We start from the raw sequence: 16,996 nt of genomic DNA on the forward strand, positions 1-16,996 counted from the left end.
CTCCACAATATACTAAAATGCGATGTAAAAAATAAAAGTTATTTTTAGTATATATTTTTAATTAAGATCAAGTAAGTCCTCACGAAATTTCCTAAATATAGTATTCTGAATAAGCCTTCATTATAGTCCATATCTACAAGAAGAAAAGCCACTTAAAACACATAAGTTTAGGCTTATGTATTGTATTATGTTACTTTTAATCTTCATTATTTACATTAATTTATATTGAACACCTTGTTTTTTATATAAACTTACACAATCTTTACACATACAAACATCACCGAATCTGTAAGCAGTTGCAGGTTTTATAGCCCGGTAATGTAGAAATATATCTTAGAATCGGCACATATCACTACCATATTAAACCATTTTGATGATGTCAAAGTCTTTAATCTGATTATTCTAAGAGAATATAATAACGCGCATGGAAATTATGTTACGAAAACACGTTCACAAAATATCCAAGCTTATATTTTGAAATGAGGGAACCATCAACGTAAAAAAATGAATGAAAGAATGTAAATTTGTGGTTATATACGTGGTTGGTTATTTGGTCACATCAACAGTAACTTCTGTCTCTAAGAAGTCTTTCATCAGTTAAACGTTGATGATTATTTATGATCACCTCGGGTTACCAATGAAAACCTATTACTACTCATCACTCATGAGTTGTTCCACATCTTCATTTGCCACTAATTCAACAAGTTATTAAACCCAATTATCACTGATAATCAGCAACAACTTACTATTGATAACCAGTTTCACCAAATTACCATCTCATAACTTATTTTACAACAATCGTTTGTCTTAGATCTTAGATAAGTAACAAAGCTAAAATGACTTCGAAAACACTAAAATCACAACCAATGTTAGATACTTAAATATGTACCTCTATAGAAACACCTACAAACTCAAGGGTAGCAAAGTGAAACATCTCCCCCAATTGCAGGCTCCCATAAAAATCAACACTTTTTATTATCTTTTCTTTTCACATTCATCTTCTCCACACACACAACTAAACTAGTTCCCATCTTCTTTTCCCCTATTATTTTGACTCGAATTTCATACTAATAATAATATTATATAATAAAAATATATAAATCTTTCTATCAACCCGAAAGAATCTATCAATCTGTCACCATCTCCAATACCGGCCGTCCAGTTCACCCCACCCTGGCTGGACTTATTCAATCACAAAACCAAAAACCCATCTGTTCATTTCATTCCATCAAACCCTCTGTACTCGATCTATCAATTCCACACTTCCACACCACCAATCACCAATTCAACCCGCAGATCTGCAATTCACACATCCCTAATCCAAACCCACAAATCAATTTCAAATATTGATGATGGGTTTTTGTGGGTTCAATCTCAAAACCCTAATTCAATCACTCACCGTATTCATCATCATCCAGACCACCATTTCTCAATTCGTTCCGGCAGATCAATACTCAATCGACTGCGGATCTTCGTCCAACACCACCGTCGGCGGCCGTGTCTTCATTTCCGATAACTTAGCTTCCAGTTACTTAACCACCCAACAAAACGTTCTCGTTGATACTTCTGTCAACTCAATCCCGTCGTCTGAATACTCACAGCTTTACCGTACGGCCAGAATCTTCTCCCAAACGTCGTCGTACAGCTTCAAAATATCCCAACCGGGTCGGATCTGGATCCGACTGTTCTTTTACCCGTTTTCGGCTAGTAATTACGATTTAACCACCGCTGTGTTTTCAGTCAGCACACGTGACCACTCTTTATTATCGAATTTTAAGTCTGTTAATGGTTCCGTTAAGGAATATTCCGTTAACGTTAGTTCCGGTGATCTTGAACTAACGTTTACTCCGACGGGTAATTCGTTTGCGTTTTTAAACGGGTTGGAAGTCGTGTCGGTGCCGGATCCGTTGATCGCAGACGATGCGGCCTCCGTCACACCGCCTGCGAATTTTCGGGGACTTTTAACCCAAGCCCTCGAAACCGTGGCTCGGGTTAATATGGGCGGACCCGTCGTTACGTCTCGTAACGACTCGTTATGGCGAACGTGGGTCCCGGACTCGGGGTTTTTAAAAACCCCGAGTGCGGAGAGTAATGTTTCGAATGTTGGCGCGGTTCGGTACCCGGACGGGGGAGCTACCGAAGACGATGCTCCCCGGTCCGTGTACGGGACGGTCGCCAAAATGGCGTCGGAAAATGACCCGAAAAGTAACTTTAATGTTACTTGGGAGTTTCCGGTGACTCGTGGGTTTCGGTATTTCATTCGGTTGCATTTTTGTGATATTGTTAGTAAGTCGCCGAATTTGTTGTATTTTAATGTTTATATACAAGATTCGAATGTGTTGTCGGATTTTGATTTAACGACGCGAGCGGGAGGGTTGGGGATGGCGTATTATTCAGATTTTGTGACGGAAGCGTTGAAGACGGATACGATTCGGGTTAGTATTGGGCCGTCTAGTTTGAATGATGTGTACCCGAACGCGATATTGAATGGGTTGGAGCTTATGAAGATGAATAACTCGGATGGAAGTCTTTCGGGGGGTGGTATTGCTTCGGGCCCTGGTAAAAGCTCGAAAAGTAAAGCGGGTGTGATTATCGGGTCGATTGTTGGTGTGATCGTTGCGTTGGCGCTGGTTATTGTTTTGTTGTGCGTGCGTAAACGAAGGAAGCAAGAACGGTTGAACCAGTCGAAGATTTGGATCCCGTTATCGACAAACGGGCTTTCGCAAACGATGGGAAGCAAGTATTCAAACGGGACGACGATCAGTGCTAGTTCGAATTTCAACTACCGGTGCCCGTTTGCTGCTATTCAAGAAGCTACAAATAATTTTGATGAAAGCGGGGTGATTGGGATCGGTGGGTTCGGTAAAGTTTACAAGGGCGTGTTGAGCGATGGTACAAAAGTCGCGGTTAAACGAGGAAACCCGAAATCGCAACAAGGGTTAGCGGAGTTCCAAACCGAAATCGAAATGCTTTCACAGTTTCGTCACCGACATCTCGTCTCGTTAATAGGGTACTGTGACGAAAAGAACGAAATGATATTGATATACGAGTACATGGAAAACGGGACGTTAAAATCACATCTTTACGGGTCAAGTTACCCGAGCATGAGTTGGAAGCAACGTCTCGAGATTTGCATCGGGGCGGCCCGTGGGCTGCATTATCTCCACACCGGTTATTCGAAAGCGGTTATCCATCGAGACGTTAAGTCGGCTAACATATTACTCGATGAGAATCTCATGGCTAAGGTAGCTGATTTCGGGCTCTCGAAAACCGGGCCCGAGATTGATCAAACCCACGTGAGTACCGCGGTCAAAGGTAGCTTCGGGTATTTGGACCCGGAGTATTTCAGACGACAACAGTTGACTGAGAAATCAGACGTGTATTCCTTTGGTGTCGTTTTGTTTGAAGTGTTATGCGCTCGGCCTGTGATTGACCCGTCACTACCTCGTGAGAAAGTGAATTTAGCCGAGTGGGCGATGAAGTGGCAGAAAAACGGGCAATTGGAACAAATAATCGATGTTACGTTAAAGGGGAAGATTCGGCCCGACTCGCTTAGAAAGTTTGGTGAGACGGCTGAGAAATGTTTGTCTGACTTCGGGGTTGACCGACCGTCGATGGGTGATGTTTTGTGGAATCTTGAATACGTGCTTCAACTTCAAGAAGCGGTTTTACCAAATGACCCGGATGAAAACAGCACGAATGTGATCGGGGAGTTGTCGCCACAGATTCATGATTTTAATACAGGCGGTGAGGAAAACACGAGTACTGGGATCGGGCAGTTTGAGATGTCGAGTGGGGATGATATTTCGGGTGTTTCGATGAGTAAGGTGTTTTCGCAGTTGGTGAAATCTGAGGGTAGATGAAGATGAAGTAACAGGGGGTACAATGATGGGTTATTGGTTTTATTTGATAGTTGAAGTTGTGTTTTATACTTTTTATATTTAGTTTTGTTTTTTGTGTAATTTTATGCTTTGATAAAGGATGTGATGAGTAAGTTATTTGATTATTTGATGTGTTTTTATGTTGAGTTTTTGAACAATGAAAGTATGGACACATGATTTGTGTTTCCGTTAATGAATGTGCTTTGCAATTCCTTTGTTTGGTCTTCTTGGAAATGTTAATGTTGTGTTACACGAGCCTAGGTTTGGTCCTAGTCAGTGCCCACTTGGTCTTAGCCCGTGCCTGGCTCGTGTCTTTGCCCTAGGCTCCTAGTCAGTGCTAAACCCATTGAGTTATACTAAAGTTTTTAGTATGATGACTAGGAAACTAGTCATGTGAATCTTGGTGTCAGTAAAATAAACCGAAGTTTAAGTGCTAGACTTTCTGACAAGGGTTTGGGACATCCTTACTGTAAATGGGTTCGGGAAAGTTTCTAGTTTCTAAAACATGTTTGGCTAAATGAGTTGTGTTTGAATTGACCTCACTAATTTGTGTGTTAATTCTATTATATTTATAAGTTTCTAAAAGAATGTGTTTTATGTAATCATTTAAATAATTTATTTTGTGTCTTGGTTTAGTCTAGAACGGTTTCCGACTAGTTTCTGATAGAAGCGAGAACACATTTAGCTAGCTATATGGCTTGTGCTTGGATCGACCTCATTAGTTTGTGAGTCGATTTCATTGTTTATACAACTTTATATAAAAATGTGTTAAAACTTAAAACTAATTGTGTATTTTATGCCAACATTTAATTTTTGGTTGTGTTTATGCAAAGTTTGTAGACTGATAGTATATTATACATTTGTATTTATTTTTTGTAAATTAATAACTTGGAAGTAATAATAGATAAACATTAATAACACTAAATTTTTTTGGGTTAAATAGGTTGTGTTTATACATATCTTTAAATGTGCATGCGATGTTAGGGAAAATACATGTACTATGTTCGTGTTCATGTCTACATGATTTTCAGGTTTGCGTGATGTTCCCAGTTCACGTTCGTGTCATGTTCAACATGTCAAGATTTTAGTTTTTACCATAGAGCCATAGAGGTGAGCTATAACTATGTTTCTCATCTTTTTGAGACAAAACACGGGTTAGTATAAATTTGACAACAAACACACCATCATATCTTCCTCATGAGTCATGACATAAAAAATGAAACTTTAAAACAATCTTGAATCAAGAAACACAAAATGTGCATAAATATCATCTTGTTATTAAAGATCACCAACTTTTAATAACTTAAAACACCAATTGCTATCATCATAACATAAATCATACTGTTAAAGCAATCAGTATGTTAAAATCAAATATACACAAGATCTAAACCATACCCATAAAACCAAATCAAGAACAACTCACACACCTGATCAACCCATTCTCATTACACTTCGGGCACTTAACCGGCCTCCATACACCCTCCATAAAAACCTTCCGACTCCCATTACACTTCGTGCACGGCATGAACCTCACATCCCCACAATTATTACAAACACGCCCCGAATCCATCACCCGAAACCCCTTCATCAAACCAAACAACTTCCCATCTTCATGAAGCCGCTTAACCTCATCCGCACCACCAACATGTTTACCCTTAATAAACACTTGTGGCAAACTAAACCCTTTCCCATTAAACACACTCTTCAACTCATCTCTATAACTCGAATCCAACGAAATATCCCTCTCGTCAACAAACACTCGAAACCCCTGTAATATCAACCGAATCTCGCAACAATCCTCGTATGTTTTCCGAATCCCTCGCAAACTCGTGTAGTACAACACAATCCGGTCTTCACAACCCGGTAAACACAAACTCAGGGCTTCAGGGGTTTTGGTATTTGAAAGAGTTGTGTCTTTAGAACTGAATGTTTTGTTATCCGGTGTGGATGGAAATGCCGGTGGTTCTGGGAATTTGATAGTTGAAAGAGTTGTGGGTTTCGAACCCAATGCCTTGTTATCCGGTTTGGATGGCAATGCCGGGGTTTTGGTATATAAAAATGATGTGTGTTTCGAACTCAATGCTTTGTTATCCGGTTTGGATGCTGAGACAGGGTTTTCAAGGGTTTTGGTAATTGTATGAGTTTTGTGTTTCGAACTCAATGCTTTGTTATCCGGTTTGGATGATAGGACGGGGGTTTCAGGGGTCTTAATATATGAAAGAGTTGTGTGTTTCGAACTCAGCTCTTTATTATCCGGTTTGGATGATGTTAATGCTGGTGGTTCTAGGATTTTGGTATACGAAACAGTTGCGTGTTTCGGACTCAATGTTTTGTTATCCTGTTTGGATAACAATGATTGTGGTTTCTTCATATCCGGATACTCCACCATTTCGTACGGACCACCTAACCCAAACGAAACGTAATCCGTTCCGTCACTCAATTTCCCAATGGCATTATTACAATTGAGTTGATTGACATGATCAATATTATGATTACTATGAACCCGAAGTACTTCAAACTCCTCACCATCATCCAACCCTTCCATGAGCTCCAACGTATTAATAACGGAGTCCGGAGACGAGGCGGGGCTTTCTCTTACGGTGTCCGCGCGGGTAAACGAGCCGTAAGTGGTTGAGGTGAGGGACACAAAATGATGGGAGTCATCTTTCCGGGTGGAGGATGACGTGTCGGTGGTGGTGAATTGGGTGGGAGCAGAATGAGAAGCAGAGCAACCCATTGGATTTGGATGATTATAATTAGGGTTTTTAGAAGATGAAGATGAATGATGATGATGAGAGAAATTGGGGAAGAAATGAAGGTGGTTGTAAAGTGAGAGAAGCAATTGTGGAATAATAATAATAATAATAATAATAATAATAATGAATTTTTGATTGTGAATTAAGGTATGAATATAAAATATATGAAATTAATGGATAATTAATTAGTGGTTTGACTTTAGGTAACTTTATAAAAAGAAACAGTTCTATAAAAAAAATATAATAATTAATGGAAAATATCTTTAAAGTAATAGATTTTTAATATCATATATGGTTGTTCATGAATGGGATATTGGGATGTACATTTTTGATTTTGATTTTGGTTTTGAATGATCTCTTAGCGTATTATGTTTTTGCTGTTCTTATGTTTCTTTGATGTTTGTATCTTTGTGGGTGAAGAAACACTAACCTGACCCCAGACAGATTACTGGTAACCTGGGGGTTGGAGAGATGTTTCCCACGAGGGGTTAGACCCTTGGAAGATGGTTCTTCTGATAACCTGCAAAACAGACACCGTGAGCTCGTCACTGAGAAGGGGGGGGTTCCTCCTTGTGACCACCCTCCGGCGTGAGAATCAGACTAGATTGCTCTTTAAATATAAAAGTATATTAAGAGATTGCTAGAGCAGATATCAGGTATATGATGATAATATGATAATGTAATAAGATATGATAGGATGATACCATTTGTGGTATTTATAGCCGAAGGTAGGTTTCCAAAGAGGTATGGCCGGCTGCAACAGTATTCCTGTTCCACCAACAGTAGCCTACGCACGTGCCCTGCTGGTAGTTGGTGGGTAGGTAGCGGCTGATAGTGACCAGGCCTGCTGTATACTATTCCTGTTCCACCAACTGACGGCTACGCACGTGGTATGGCAGTAGTTGGTGAGTAGGCAGCGGCTAATAGTGATACAGTACAGGAGCATGCTGCTCGCCATACTGTATTAGTGAGCTGTCGTATCTCTGATCAGATCTTTCGCCCATACCTCGTCAGGTACAGTAAAAGATCCTTCAGTATACGGACTGGCTTATTTGGGCGGGAGTATTCCCCCTCCCGCCTCTGTGCGGGATTGCTCCCGGCTTGGCTCATTCCTTCAGGTGACACTGAATGATCGAGAGCTAAGTGCCTTGTGCGTGTAGCCATGCTGCGCGGGTGGCCTTCCCTAATGGCTTGTATCCGAGGCTGCGGGGACAGGCGGAGTCCTTCACCATTGGGAGGCATTTCCTGCGGGACCAGCTTGCGTACTGCGCGTAAGGACGTCACGTCTCTGAGCATGGTTGGTCCTGCGGATCCAGTTGGTCTCTGCGCAGACGTCCCTGTTTAAGGTGAGTCTTGCGGGTCCAACTGGGCTCTGCTGGGACCTACCTCTTCAAGTCCCCCCAGTCCAATGTTCTTCTCATGAGTGTTTAATAAAGTGAGGTGAACTTTTGGACTTGAGCAAAGGGTTTTGAAAAAGGGTTTTGTAAGGTTTTCCATGGGGATTCTTTCCGCGGAAGTCCTTGTCACTTGCAGAAATGCCCGAGTTTCCTGCTTGGTCTTTGGGTATGATGCGGGTAGGTCTGTAACCTCCTCGCAAGTCAGGAGCATTGAGTCCCAGTTGTATGTATTTTCCATGAGGTTTTGGTAGTTTTGAACATAGTGATCAATTATGTTAAGACCACCAATTCCATCTTGGAGCTTCAAACAACGTAGTTCTCGACGTTCCCGCTATGCGGGGATGTTATTTCCGTTTCCGCAAGCATTGCCCAGAAGATCCTTCTTGGTTTCAATTCCCAGCGGAGCGCTAGGTATGTGAAGGGTTTTGCCTTAACACTGTACCTGTGCTCGTCTTACGGTTACTTTACTTCCAAGGTATTCCTGGCGTCAATTCCCTGCGGGTGCTAGGTATGTGAAGGGTTTTGCCTTTACACTGCACCCGCACCCGTCTTATAGTTACTTGGTTGCCGAGGTACTTGGCTTCAATTCCCTGCGGGTGCTAGGTATGTGAAGGGTTTTGCCTTAACACTGTACCCGCATCCGTCTTACGGTTACTTGTTCACCAAGGTTTTCTTTGTAGGTTGTGCGTCGGGTCTTTTCAGAGACCTCTTACGATGATGCTATGACCGCAGCCCTCAACGCTTCTCATGAGGATGGGGAAAAGGCCGGCTTCTTGCTTGGTCTAGGGTTTGTTGAGAAAGGCGTCCCGCCTTCCAACTTCCCTTTGTTCAATGTGGATACCGAAGCCATTTATGACCAAGCATTGAACCAATACGCCGCCTTCCCGCATCCAGTGGTGGAGAAGGTGGACGAAGTAGCTGCTGCTGATGATGGGTTAGCTGTCCTCAAAGCGTTCCTCGAACCACCCCGTTCTTCTGACGGAGCGGGTCCAAGTGGAAGCGTCCCTGAAGCTTGATCCTGAAGATCCCTTCCCATTGCTAAGACTTGTATAGTTTTTTTTTTTTCTTTTAGGCGGGTAGTTTCCCGGCCATTCTTGTAATATATTCTTGAAATATTAATCTTTTTGCGTATAAGATTGTTATTTCCTTCTTTGGGTTCCTTGCTTTATAAACATATGACTTGCATACTTAGTTTAAATTAGCAATTTTCCAAGTGTTTAGAATAAGAACCTTTGAACGTGGTTGATAGTGGGTTAAAGTTTCGCTTCCTCCTTCGTGATTGTGCGGGTGGAACCGTCACTTGCACTTGGTAGGATGGCTAAACTTTAACTTATATCTGACCTGCGTGTAGGTTTTCCTTTTCGAAATTTCTAATGCATTAAGATAAGTTGACCTTTGAACGTGGTTGATAACAGGAAGTCTTGCTTCCTCTTTCGTGATTGTGCGGGTAGAACCGTCACTTGCACTTAGTAGGATGGCAAAACTTTACCCTTATCTGTCCTGCGTGTAGGTTTTTCTTACCTTTTGAGGATAAGTTAACCTTTGAACGTGGTTGATAATAGGTGTGAAGTTTTGCTTCCTCTTTCGTGATTGTGCGGGTAGAACCGTCACTTGCACTTAGTAGGATGGCAAAACTTTACCCTTATCTGACCTGCGTGTAGGTTTTTCTTACCTTTTGAGGATAAGTTAACCTTTGAACGTGGTTGATAATAGGTGTGAAGTTTTGCTTCCTCTTTCGTGATTGTGCGGGTAGAACCGTCACTTGCACTTAGTAGGATGGCAAAATTTTACCCTTATCTGACCTGCGTGTAGGTTTTTCTTATCCTTTTTTAAGAATTTTGTTTTGAACCGTTCGACGCGCGGTTGTCGATAGGTTAGTGTTCATTTTCCTTTCATGATTCATGCGGATAGACCGGCACTTTCATTTAATGGGATAACTGAACTTTTCCCCTTCAACTGACCTGCGTGACGGTTTGCCACGTTATTGGGTTCGTGCGGGTAAGACCGCCTTCCCACGTAACGACTTCACGTAATGTGAATGCCGTCACCAGTGTTGGATAGTTTAACCGTTCGATGCGCGGTTGTTGATAGGTTATTATTCAGTTTTCTTAATGATTCATGCGGATAGACCGGCACTTTCATTTTTGGGTGCTGAACTTTTTCCCCTTCAACTGACCTGCGTGAAGGTTTGTCACGTTGCTGGGTTCGTGCGGGTAGGACCGCCTTCCCATGCAATGATGACGTAATTATGCGGTGAAAACCGGCATATTGGTTCAGAAAAGTATAAATGTAAAATCATCAGCTTCGGTGTTCTTAAAGAGAATCATTTCCATTAGAAGTGGCTCTTGGCCTTTTCTTTACAAATTGGAATTGATTTACATGCAGACTGTGTAAATGAGCTCCCTTCCATGTTGGGATGGGAGTGCCATCGAGCCGATACGCACCTGGTTCGGGATCTCGTTCTTTACGCAGCATGTAGTCTCGATTTTGAAGCTGGAATTGATTCGTGTTTTTCCCAGCTGGGGTTCTATACGCACTCACCTGCTCAGCCTTTATTACGCCACGAGGTGCGCGAGCGTCCCATCTCTGACAAATGCTTCGACCATATCTTTTACATCTATGCATTCTTCAGTGTTGTGGCCCTTTGTCTTGTGAAAGTCACAGTATTTGCTCCGATCAGCATCGTGACGATGTCGGATTATTGGAGGCTTTGGCCATGGGAGCTCTTCAGTGGCGAATATCTCAGTGACGCTTTTGGTGAGTGGCGTCCATCTGGAGTTCCGGTGCGACTGTACATTATCCCTTCCGTCCAACCGATGTTGCAAGCCGGATGAGGTGTCAAAGTTTACCCTTGACTGCCAAATGCCTAGCTTTCGTTTTTTATTTAGTCGGGCGGTGAGGACGTTGTCTTCTCTCGTCCTCTGGGTGTAGAGGTTTGTGCTCTGTGGGAGATCTCTACCCAGTTGCTTCTCTGTTTCCGCATAGCGTTTTGCTGCTGTCATGATGCCATCCCATGTGGATGGCATGCCATCTTTACCCGTTAGGGTGCGGATGAGCTCTGGGTCATGTGCGCCCTGGATGAAGGCAGCGCGAACAAGATCTTCGCTGATATTGCCCAAACTTAGCTTCTTTGAGTTGAAGCGAGTGATGAAGTTTGGCAGAGATTCATCTTCCTCTCGTATGCATTTGAGGATTGTCCATTGCTCCTCGGTATACTTCCGTTGCTGGCTGAAGTGTTGGCTAAACTTCTGTTGGAAGTCTGCCCAGTCGTAGATGTGGTTGACCGGTAGACGATCGAACCATGCTCTAGCAGCCCCCACCAGCGTCATTTGGAACATGTAACACCACGTGGGTTCCGTCCAATTACTGACGGTTGCCCCCGCTATGAACCTGTTCAAATGATCGTCTGGATCAGATATACCGTCATATGTGCCTATGTTAGGCATTTGTTTGGCACTCTTTGGGGCGATTGCTTCAGCAATGTCCCTTGCAAATTTGGACGTTCCTGCATTTGCAACGTTTGGTCTGAACGTTTTAGAGAAGTCCCGTGGACTTCCACCTGTGCTTTTTGGTTTGAAGGCTTGTCCAAAATGCCTTTTCGGTTGGGATTCCGTTTCCTTACGCTTCCCTTTTGCCCTATGGCGAGGGTTCGCGTCGGAGTCGGATTCCTCCGAGTCATCTTCCCAGTATTCGAATTCGTCGGCCTGTTGCACGGAACGCAAGCATTCGTCCAACTCGGCCTGGAATTCCTTTTGTCGTGCCTCCGCCCATGCCTTAACTTCATCGAGAGTCTGGCGGGGGAGTCTTCGTTTCTCAAACTGGATATCGGTGGATCCCAATAGGTGATCATTTACTGCACTTGCCCCAGCTTTGGTAAATGGGGTAGTGTTCGTAAAATTTACTTCACTTGCCCCGGCTTCGGTAGCCGGGGTAGTGTTCGTAAAAACTGTGTTGCCGGTGTTCATCCCAGTAGTTGTGGTTACCGGAATTTCTCTAACCATCTTTGTAGAAGTTTGAAAAACTGGAGAAAAATAAAGTTCTAGCTTTATGCACGGATGGCGCCAATGAAGAAACACTAACCTGACCCCAGACAGATTACTGGTAACCTGGGGGTTGGAGAGATGTTTCCCACGAGGGGTTAGACCCTTGGAAGATGGTTCTTCTGATAACCTGCAAAACAGACACCGTGAGCTCGTCACTGAGAAGGGGGGGGGTTCCTCCTTGTGACCACCCTCCGGCGTGAGAATCAGACTAGATTGCTCTTTAAATATAAAAGTATATTAAGAGATTGCTAGAGCAGATATCAGGTATATGATGATAATATGATAATGTAATAAGATATGATAGGATGATACCATTTGTGGTATTTATAGCCGAAGGTAGGTTTCCAAAGAGGTATGGCCGGCTGCAACAGTATTCCTGTTCCACCAACAGTAGCCTACGCACGTGCCCTGCTGGTAGTTGGTGGGTAGGTAGCGGCTGATAGTGACCAGGCCTGCTGTATACTATTCCTGTTCCACCAACTGACGGCTACGCACGTGGTATGGCAGTAGTTGGTGAGTAGGCAGCGGCTAATAGTGATACAGTACAGGAGCATGCTGCTCGCCATACTGTATCAGTGAGCTGTCGTATCTCTGATCAGATCTTTCGCCCATACCTCGTCAGGTACAGTAAAAGATCCTTCAGTATACGGACTGGCTTATTTGGGCGGGAGTATTCCCCCTCCCGCCTCTGTGCGGGATTGCTCCCGGCTTGGCTCATTCCTTCAGGTGACACTGAATGATCGAGAGCTAAGTGCCTTGTGCGTGTAGCCATGCTGCGCGGGTGGCCTTCCCTAATGGCTTGTATCCGAGGCTGCGGGGACAGGCGGAGTCCTTCACCATTGGGAGGCATTTCCTGCGGGACCAGCTTGCGTACTGCGCGTAAGGACGTCACATCTCTGAGCATGGTTGGTCCTGCGGATCCAGTTGGTCTCTGCGCAGACGTCCCTGTTTAAGGTGAGTATTGCGGGTCCAACTGGGCTCTGCTGGGACCTATCTCTTCAGTGGGCTAGTTATTCGCTAGTGTCGTTTTTTTTAATAAAATTTGGTTGTTAAATAAAATTGCAATGTAATATTTTATGTTGTTCTCTCTATAATTGTATAAACATAATTATTTCTTAAGTTAACATCTTATTTGTTAAAAATGATCTATATCTCAGTTACCCATTTCTATTATTGTATTCCTTTTTTCTAATCTTTTGTTGTTATATAATTTAAATAATATGTATATGTATTAGCACTTAATTGGTCAAAAAAACTATGAGACGTATAATAAATCCTCGAATTTGGGGATTAACAGTGAACCTTAAAATTGAGGAAAGAAGATGATTTTCTCTTTACTTACTGAGGATATGGTATAGAAACTAAGAATGAAGTTTTGTATCTTATTTTATTTAATTCCAGTTTCTAACTAGTGCGCATGTATAAATACCGAAACCAAAAAAAATATGATTATTTTCCAAGTATATGATTTTATATCGGTTACATGAGGACAAAATGCCGTTCTAAACAAAACATGAGGGCAAAATGGATCAAAAGATTTATTGTATATTTGTATGTGTTGTATCTGTTAAGATATTTGAGTGATTTTTTATACTTATCAAGATATACATGTTTTACATAATATCTACGATTTAAATATTGAAATTATTATAGTTAATAGACATGAGAAAAGTATATATATTATACGATTGATGAAAATCCGAGTATTTTTTATATGCACAAAAGGATACGTAACGTTTAAAATGAGAATGAAATTTAATTGCATTATCATTGTTAAATATATCTAAGTCAAACTTTACTTAAATATTACTATTATTATTATTATTATTGTTATTATTATTATTATTATTTTGTTGTCAAGGATAAGTATGGAAATGATTTAGGTATGTTTAGCAAGTTTTATCAAGACAAACTTGGTGTTTTTAGTTGAAATGTTTTTTTCCTTTATTTTTTTAGAAAATCAACTTTCTTTTATTATAAATAAATATTGATAAAATATATGCAAACAAAACAAATTACTCAAAATAATGTTGGTTAATATGTAAAACTGTAAAAGAGGAAATTTAGATTAAAATACTTACTAAAAACAAGGATGCTGTCTTCTTTTGGACAGCTTAATGAAGAAACAATTGTACTTGGACTAATCCATATGATTTGATATTACCTTTTAAAAATTATGATGCGTAATTTGAACTTTCTAATCCTAATAAATGCATAATACATTTGACACATAATAAAAAATGTATATTTAAAATCAATGTGTTTAGTGATGCTCATGCATAACATGTGAGGGACGATAGAAGACGAGGTTACAGACTGTGGCCATTTGTGGCAGGTATGTTCTTGTGGGCGGACACGCTCACAAACGACCTTATGGACCCATTTCAATACCTTTTTAGTTTTTATGAACGAATAACAAGTCATAGAATGAATGGTTACATCTATCTATATTGTAGATGTTATAACTATGAATCATAAATATATAATTACTCTTTGAAAATGATACATGATTATTAAAAGAAAGAAACAAACTACTTATCATACATCATTGAATGAAAGCTTATGAATCATAAATATAAATTACACTTTGAAAATGAAATATGATTATTAATAGAAAGAAACAAACTACTTACCATATAAAATTAAATTTTGTTATTTGAATATAAAAAAATGTCCTCACTTTTCGATTACCAGGCTATGTTACATAAACTTGTAATGTTGTACATGTCTAGTGCTAGTTCATTATTTGTATCGTGTTTGAAATACAAGTATGTAATGCTCGTTAATGGCGTTCATATGATAGTGATAAATACATTTGTATTAACACGCGAGGCTTCGATAAATAAAATATTCATGCTATATAATATCATAAGACGAAAGTATACAAATCTGTATATGAAACGCATTTATTTAGTGATGTTAAATACTTAAATGTGACATTAAAGTTTTATTAAGCATTTTTTTTAGAATATCCTTCATTATTTTTTAATATAGTTATATAGACTCATAGTTCAGCAACATGATTAAATGAATCTGAAATAAAGTATTTTGAAAAGTTGTATTTTCAAGAAAGTTTACTTTTTTTTTTTGAACGGCCAACTAACTAACGCCGGGTACCCCATACGCGGCCCCCATTGGCTAAAGGTAGCCCGAGCCGGCCACTATTCCGGATGGACGGAGCCCCTAGCGGTCCACCTGTTGAGGGATTCACCGGATAAAACCCGACCCCCACGCCCGTCAAACGGCACGACAGCGAGGAGCCGGTAAAACCGGGTGAGATCAGGACTCGAACCCTGGCAAGCCAGGGTCATCCCTCATATCTCCCATATAAGTTGGTGGTAGTGGGGTTTGATCCCCCTACCTCTCACTTGTAAAGTGTCTCTCACTTGTAAAGTGAGTGCTCTACCATTGAGCCACAAACAACTTATCCAATAAAAGTTTACTAATAATAATACTTTATTTTGAAAAACAAGTAACTTATAATAAAGTAAAAAAAAAAGAAATATAAATTTACGTCTCCCTTCCCCGTGCACCTTTGTTTATGCAAAGAATAGATAAAATAAAAATAAGAGTTATTTATTATAATTCAAATATTAATATGTTTTAAATAAAGCACAAAACAATATTACAGTACTATTTACTAAAAAATGACTCACAATTATGGGGCTAAACAAGCAGAGCCAAACTATTTTTAGCAATCAACATGGGCTGGGGTTCAAAGTGAACCGAGAGTACGAAACAACTTGGCTCGGCGTGTTTATCATAATTAGCTGAAATTTTGAGATTGAGCTAGCTCATAACTTGTCAAGCTTTTTCAATAGTGCAAACAAACTTTTGTTATTCTATACTTTTTGTATTCTAAAAGATATGAATTCAGATTCTAAATTGAATGTATTTTGATATTTCAGTAATAAATTAACTTTCAAAAAATTATTATAATTTTTTCTTAATTCATCTATTATAGTTATTATTTTCAAATGGAGCTCACATTAGGGATTATATTATTTAGAAGTAGGGAATAGGTAAAAGACTTGTGAGAAAAAGAAAGACAAATCCTTTTCATGCCAGCTTCACATGTCTGTACTATAATCATTTCCATTTAAAAGAAGTCTTTTTCAATTTTAAACAGGACTCAAAAGTTTAAACTTTTAAGTCCAATATGGGCATGCAAAGGAGTTTAATTCTTTAAACCATTCTAATGAAATTTGTACCACAAACTTCTTTGACTTGTTTTTTATAGGGGTGTGCATGGTTCGGTTCGGTTCGGTTATTAGCATTAACCCAACCTAACTGATCGGTTATCGGTTCGGTTCGGTTAATTTCGGTTAATAACCGGTATCAAATTTGGGCTAAAATTTTGCTTAAAACTACATGAAATGAATGTTTAAATACATGAAATGAATGCATAACTACATGAAATGAAGGTATAAATATATAAAATTGAGATATTAGAACATGAAATGGAGATATAAATACATGAAAATGATAGTGTTAAACTATTAATATATATAATACATGAAATAGAGGAAAAAATGCTTAAAAATATTAAAAAATGAAGAGTTCGGTTCGGTTCGGTTAATTTCGGTTAATTCGGTTTTCGGTTATATCGGTTCGGTTTCGTCGGTTTTCGGTTCGGTTTTGGTTACCGATTCAGTTATTGCTCACCCCTAGTTTCTTATAACTCCTTCTATGTTTGTCTCCTCATCCAAGCACAACAAACTTTATTGATTTCCATCCTTTCTTAAATTATTTTTTTCACATACATATATTAGTCACATGAAGAATTATTTAGAAACATTTTAACTTGTTAAGAACTAAGAAGGCTTCTATTAAGAGGAGTGTAAACTCATGAGTCATGAATAACTTATTATACGTGACAAGTAGATACAGTTATTTTAGTCAACAGGAAACCATTTTTA

The 16,996-nt window shown here is 40.1% G+C and overlaps 1 protein-coding gene and 1 pseudogene across 1 annotated transcript; one reads left to right on the forward strand and one right to left on the reverse strand.

Moving 5' to 3' along the window:
• The first annotated feature begins 1,021 nt into the window (after positions 1-1,021).
• On the forward strand, positions 1,022-4,088 carry LOC143608377 (receptor-like protein kinase HERK 1 pseudogene; annotated as a pseudogene).
• Positions 4,089-5,069: 981 nt separating this feature from the next.
• Positions 5,070-6,714, reverse strand: LOC143608389 (uncharacterized). The gene has a single exon (XM_077083437.1). It carries the CDS (start codon positions 6,616-6,618, stop codon positions 5,290-5,292), a length of 1,329 nt encoding a protein of 442 aa, XP_076939552.1. The 5' UTR covers positions 6,619-6,714; the 3' UTR covers positions 5,070-5,289.
• Positions 6,715-16,996: the final 10,282 nt, after the last annotated feature.

This window comes from Bidens hawaiensis, unplaced genomic scaffold, assembly GCF_021521415.1.
Source record: "Bidens hawaiensis isolate Kalapana, Puna unplaced genomic scaffold, B.hawaiensis_p1.1 tig00419365_1, whole genome shotgun sequence".
Taxonomy (NCBI): Eukaryota; Viridiplantae; Streptophyta; class Magnoliopsida; order Asterales; family Asteraceae; genus Bidens; species Bidens hawaiensis.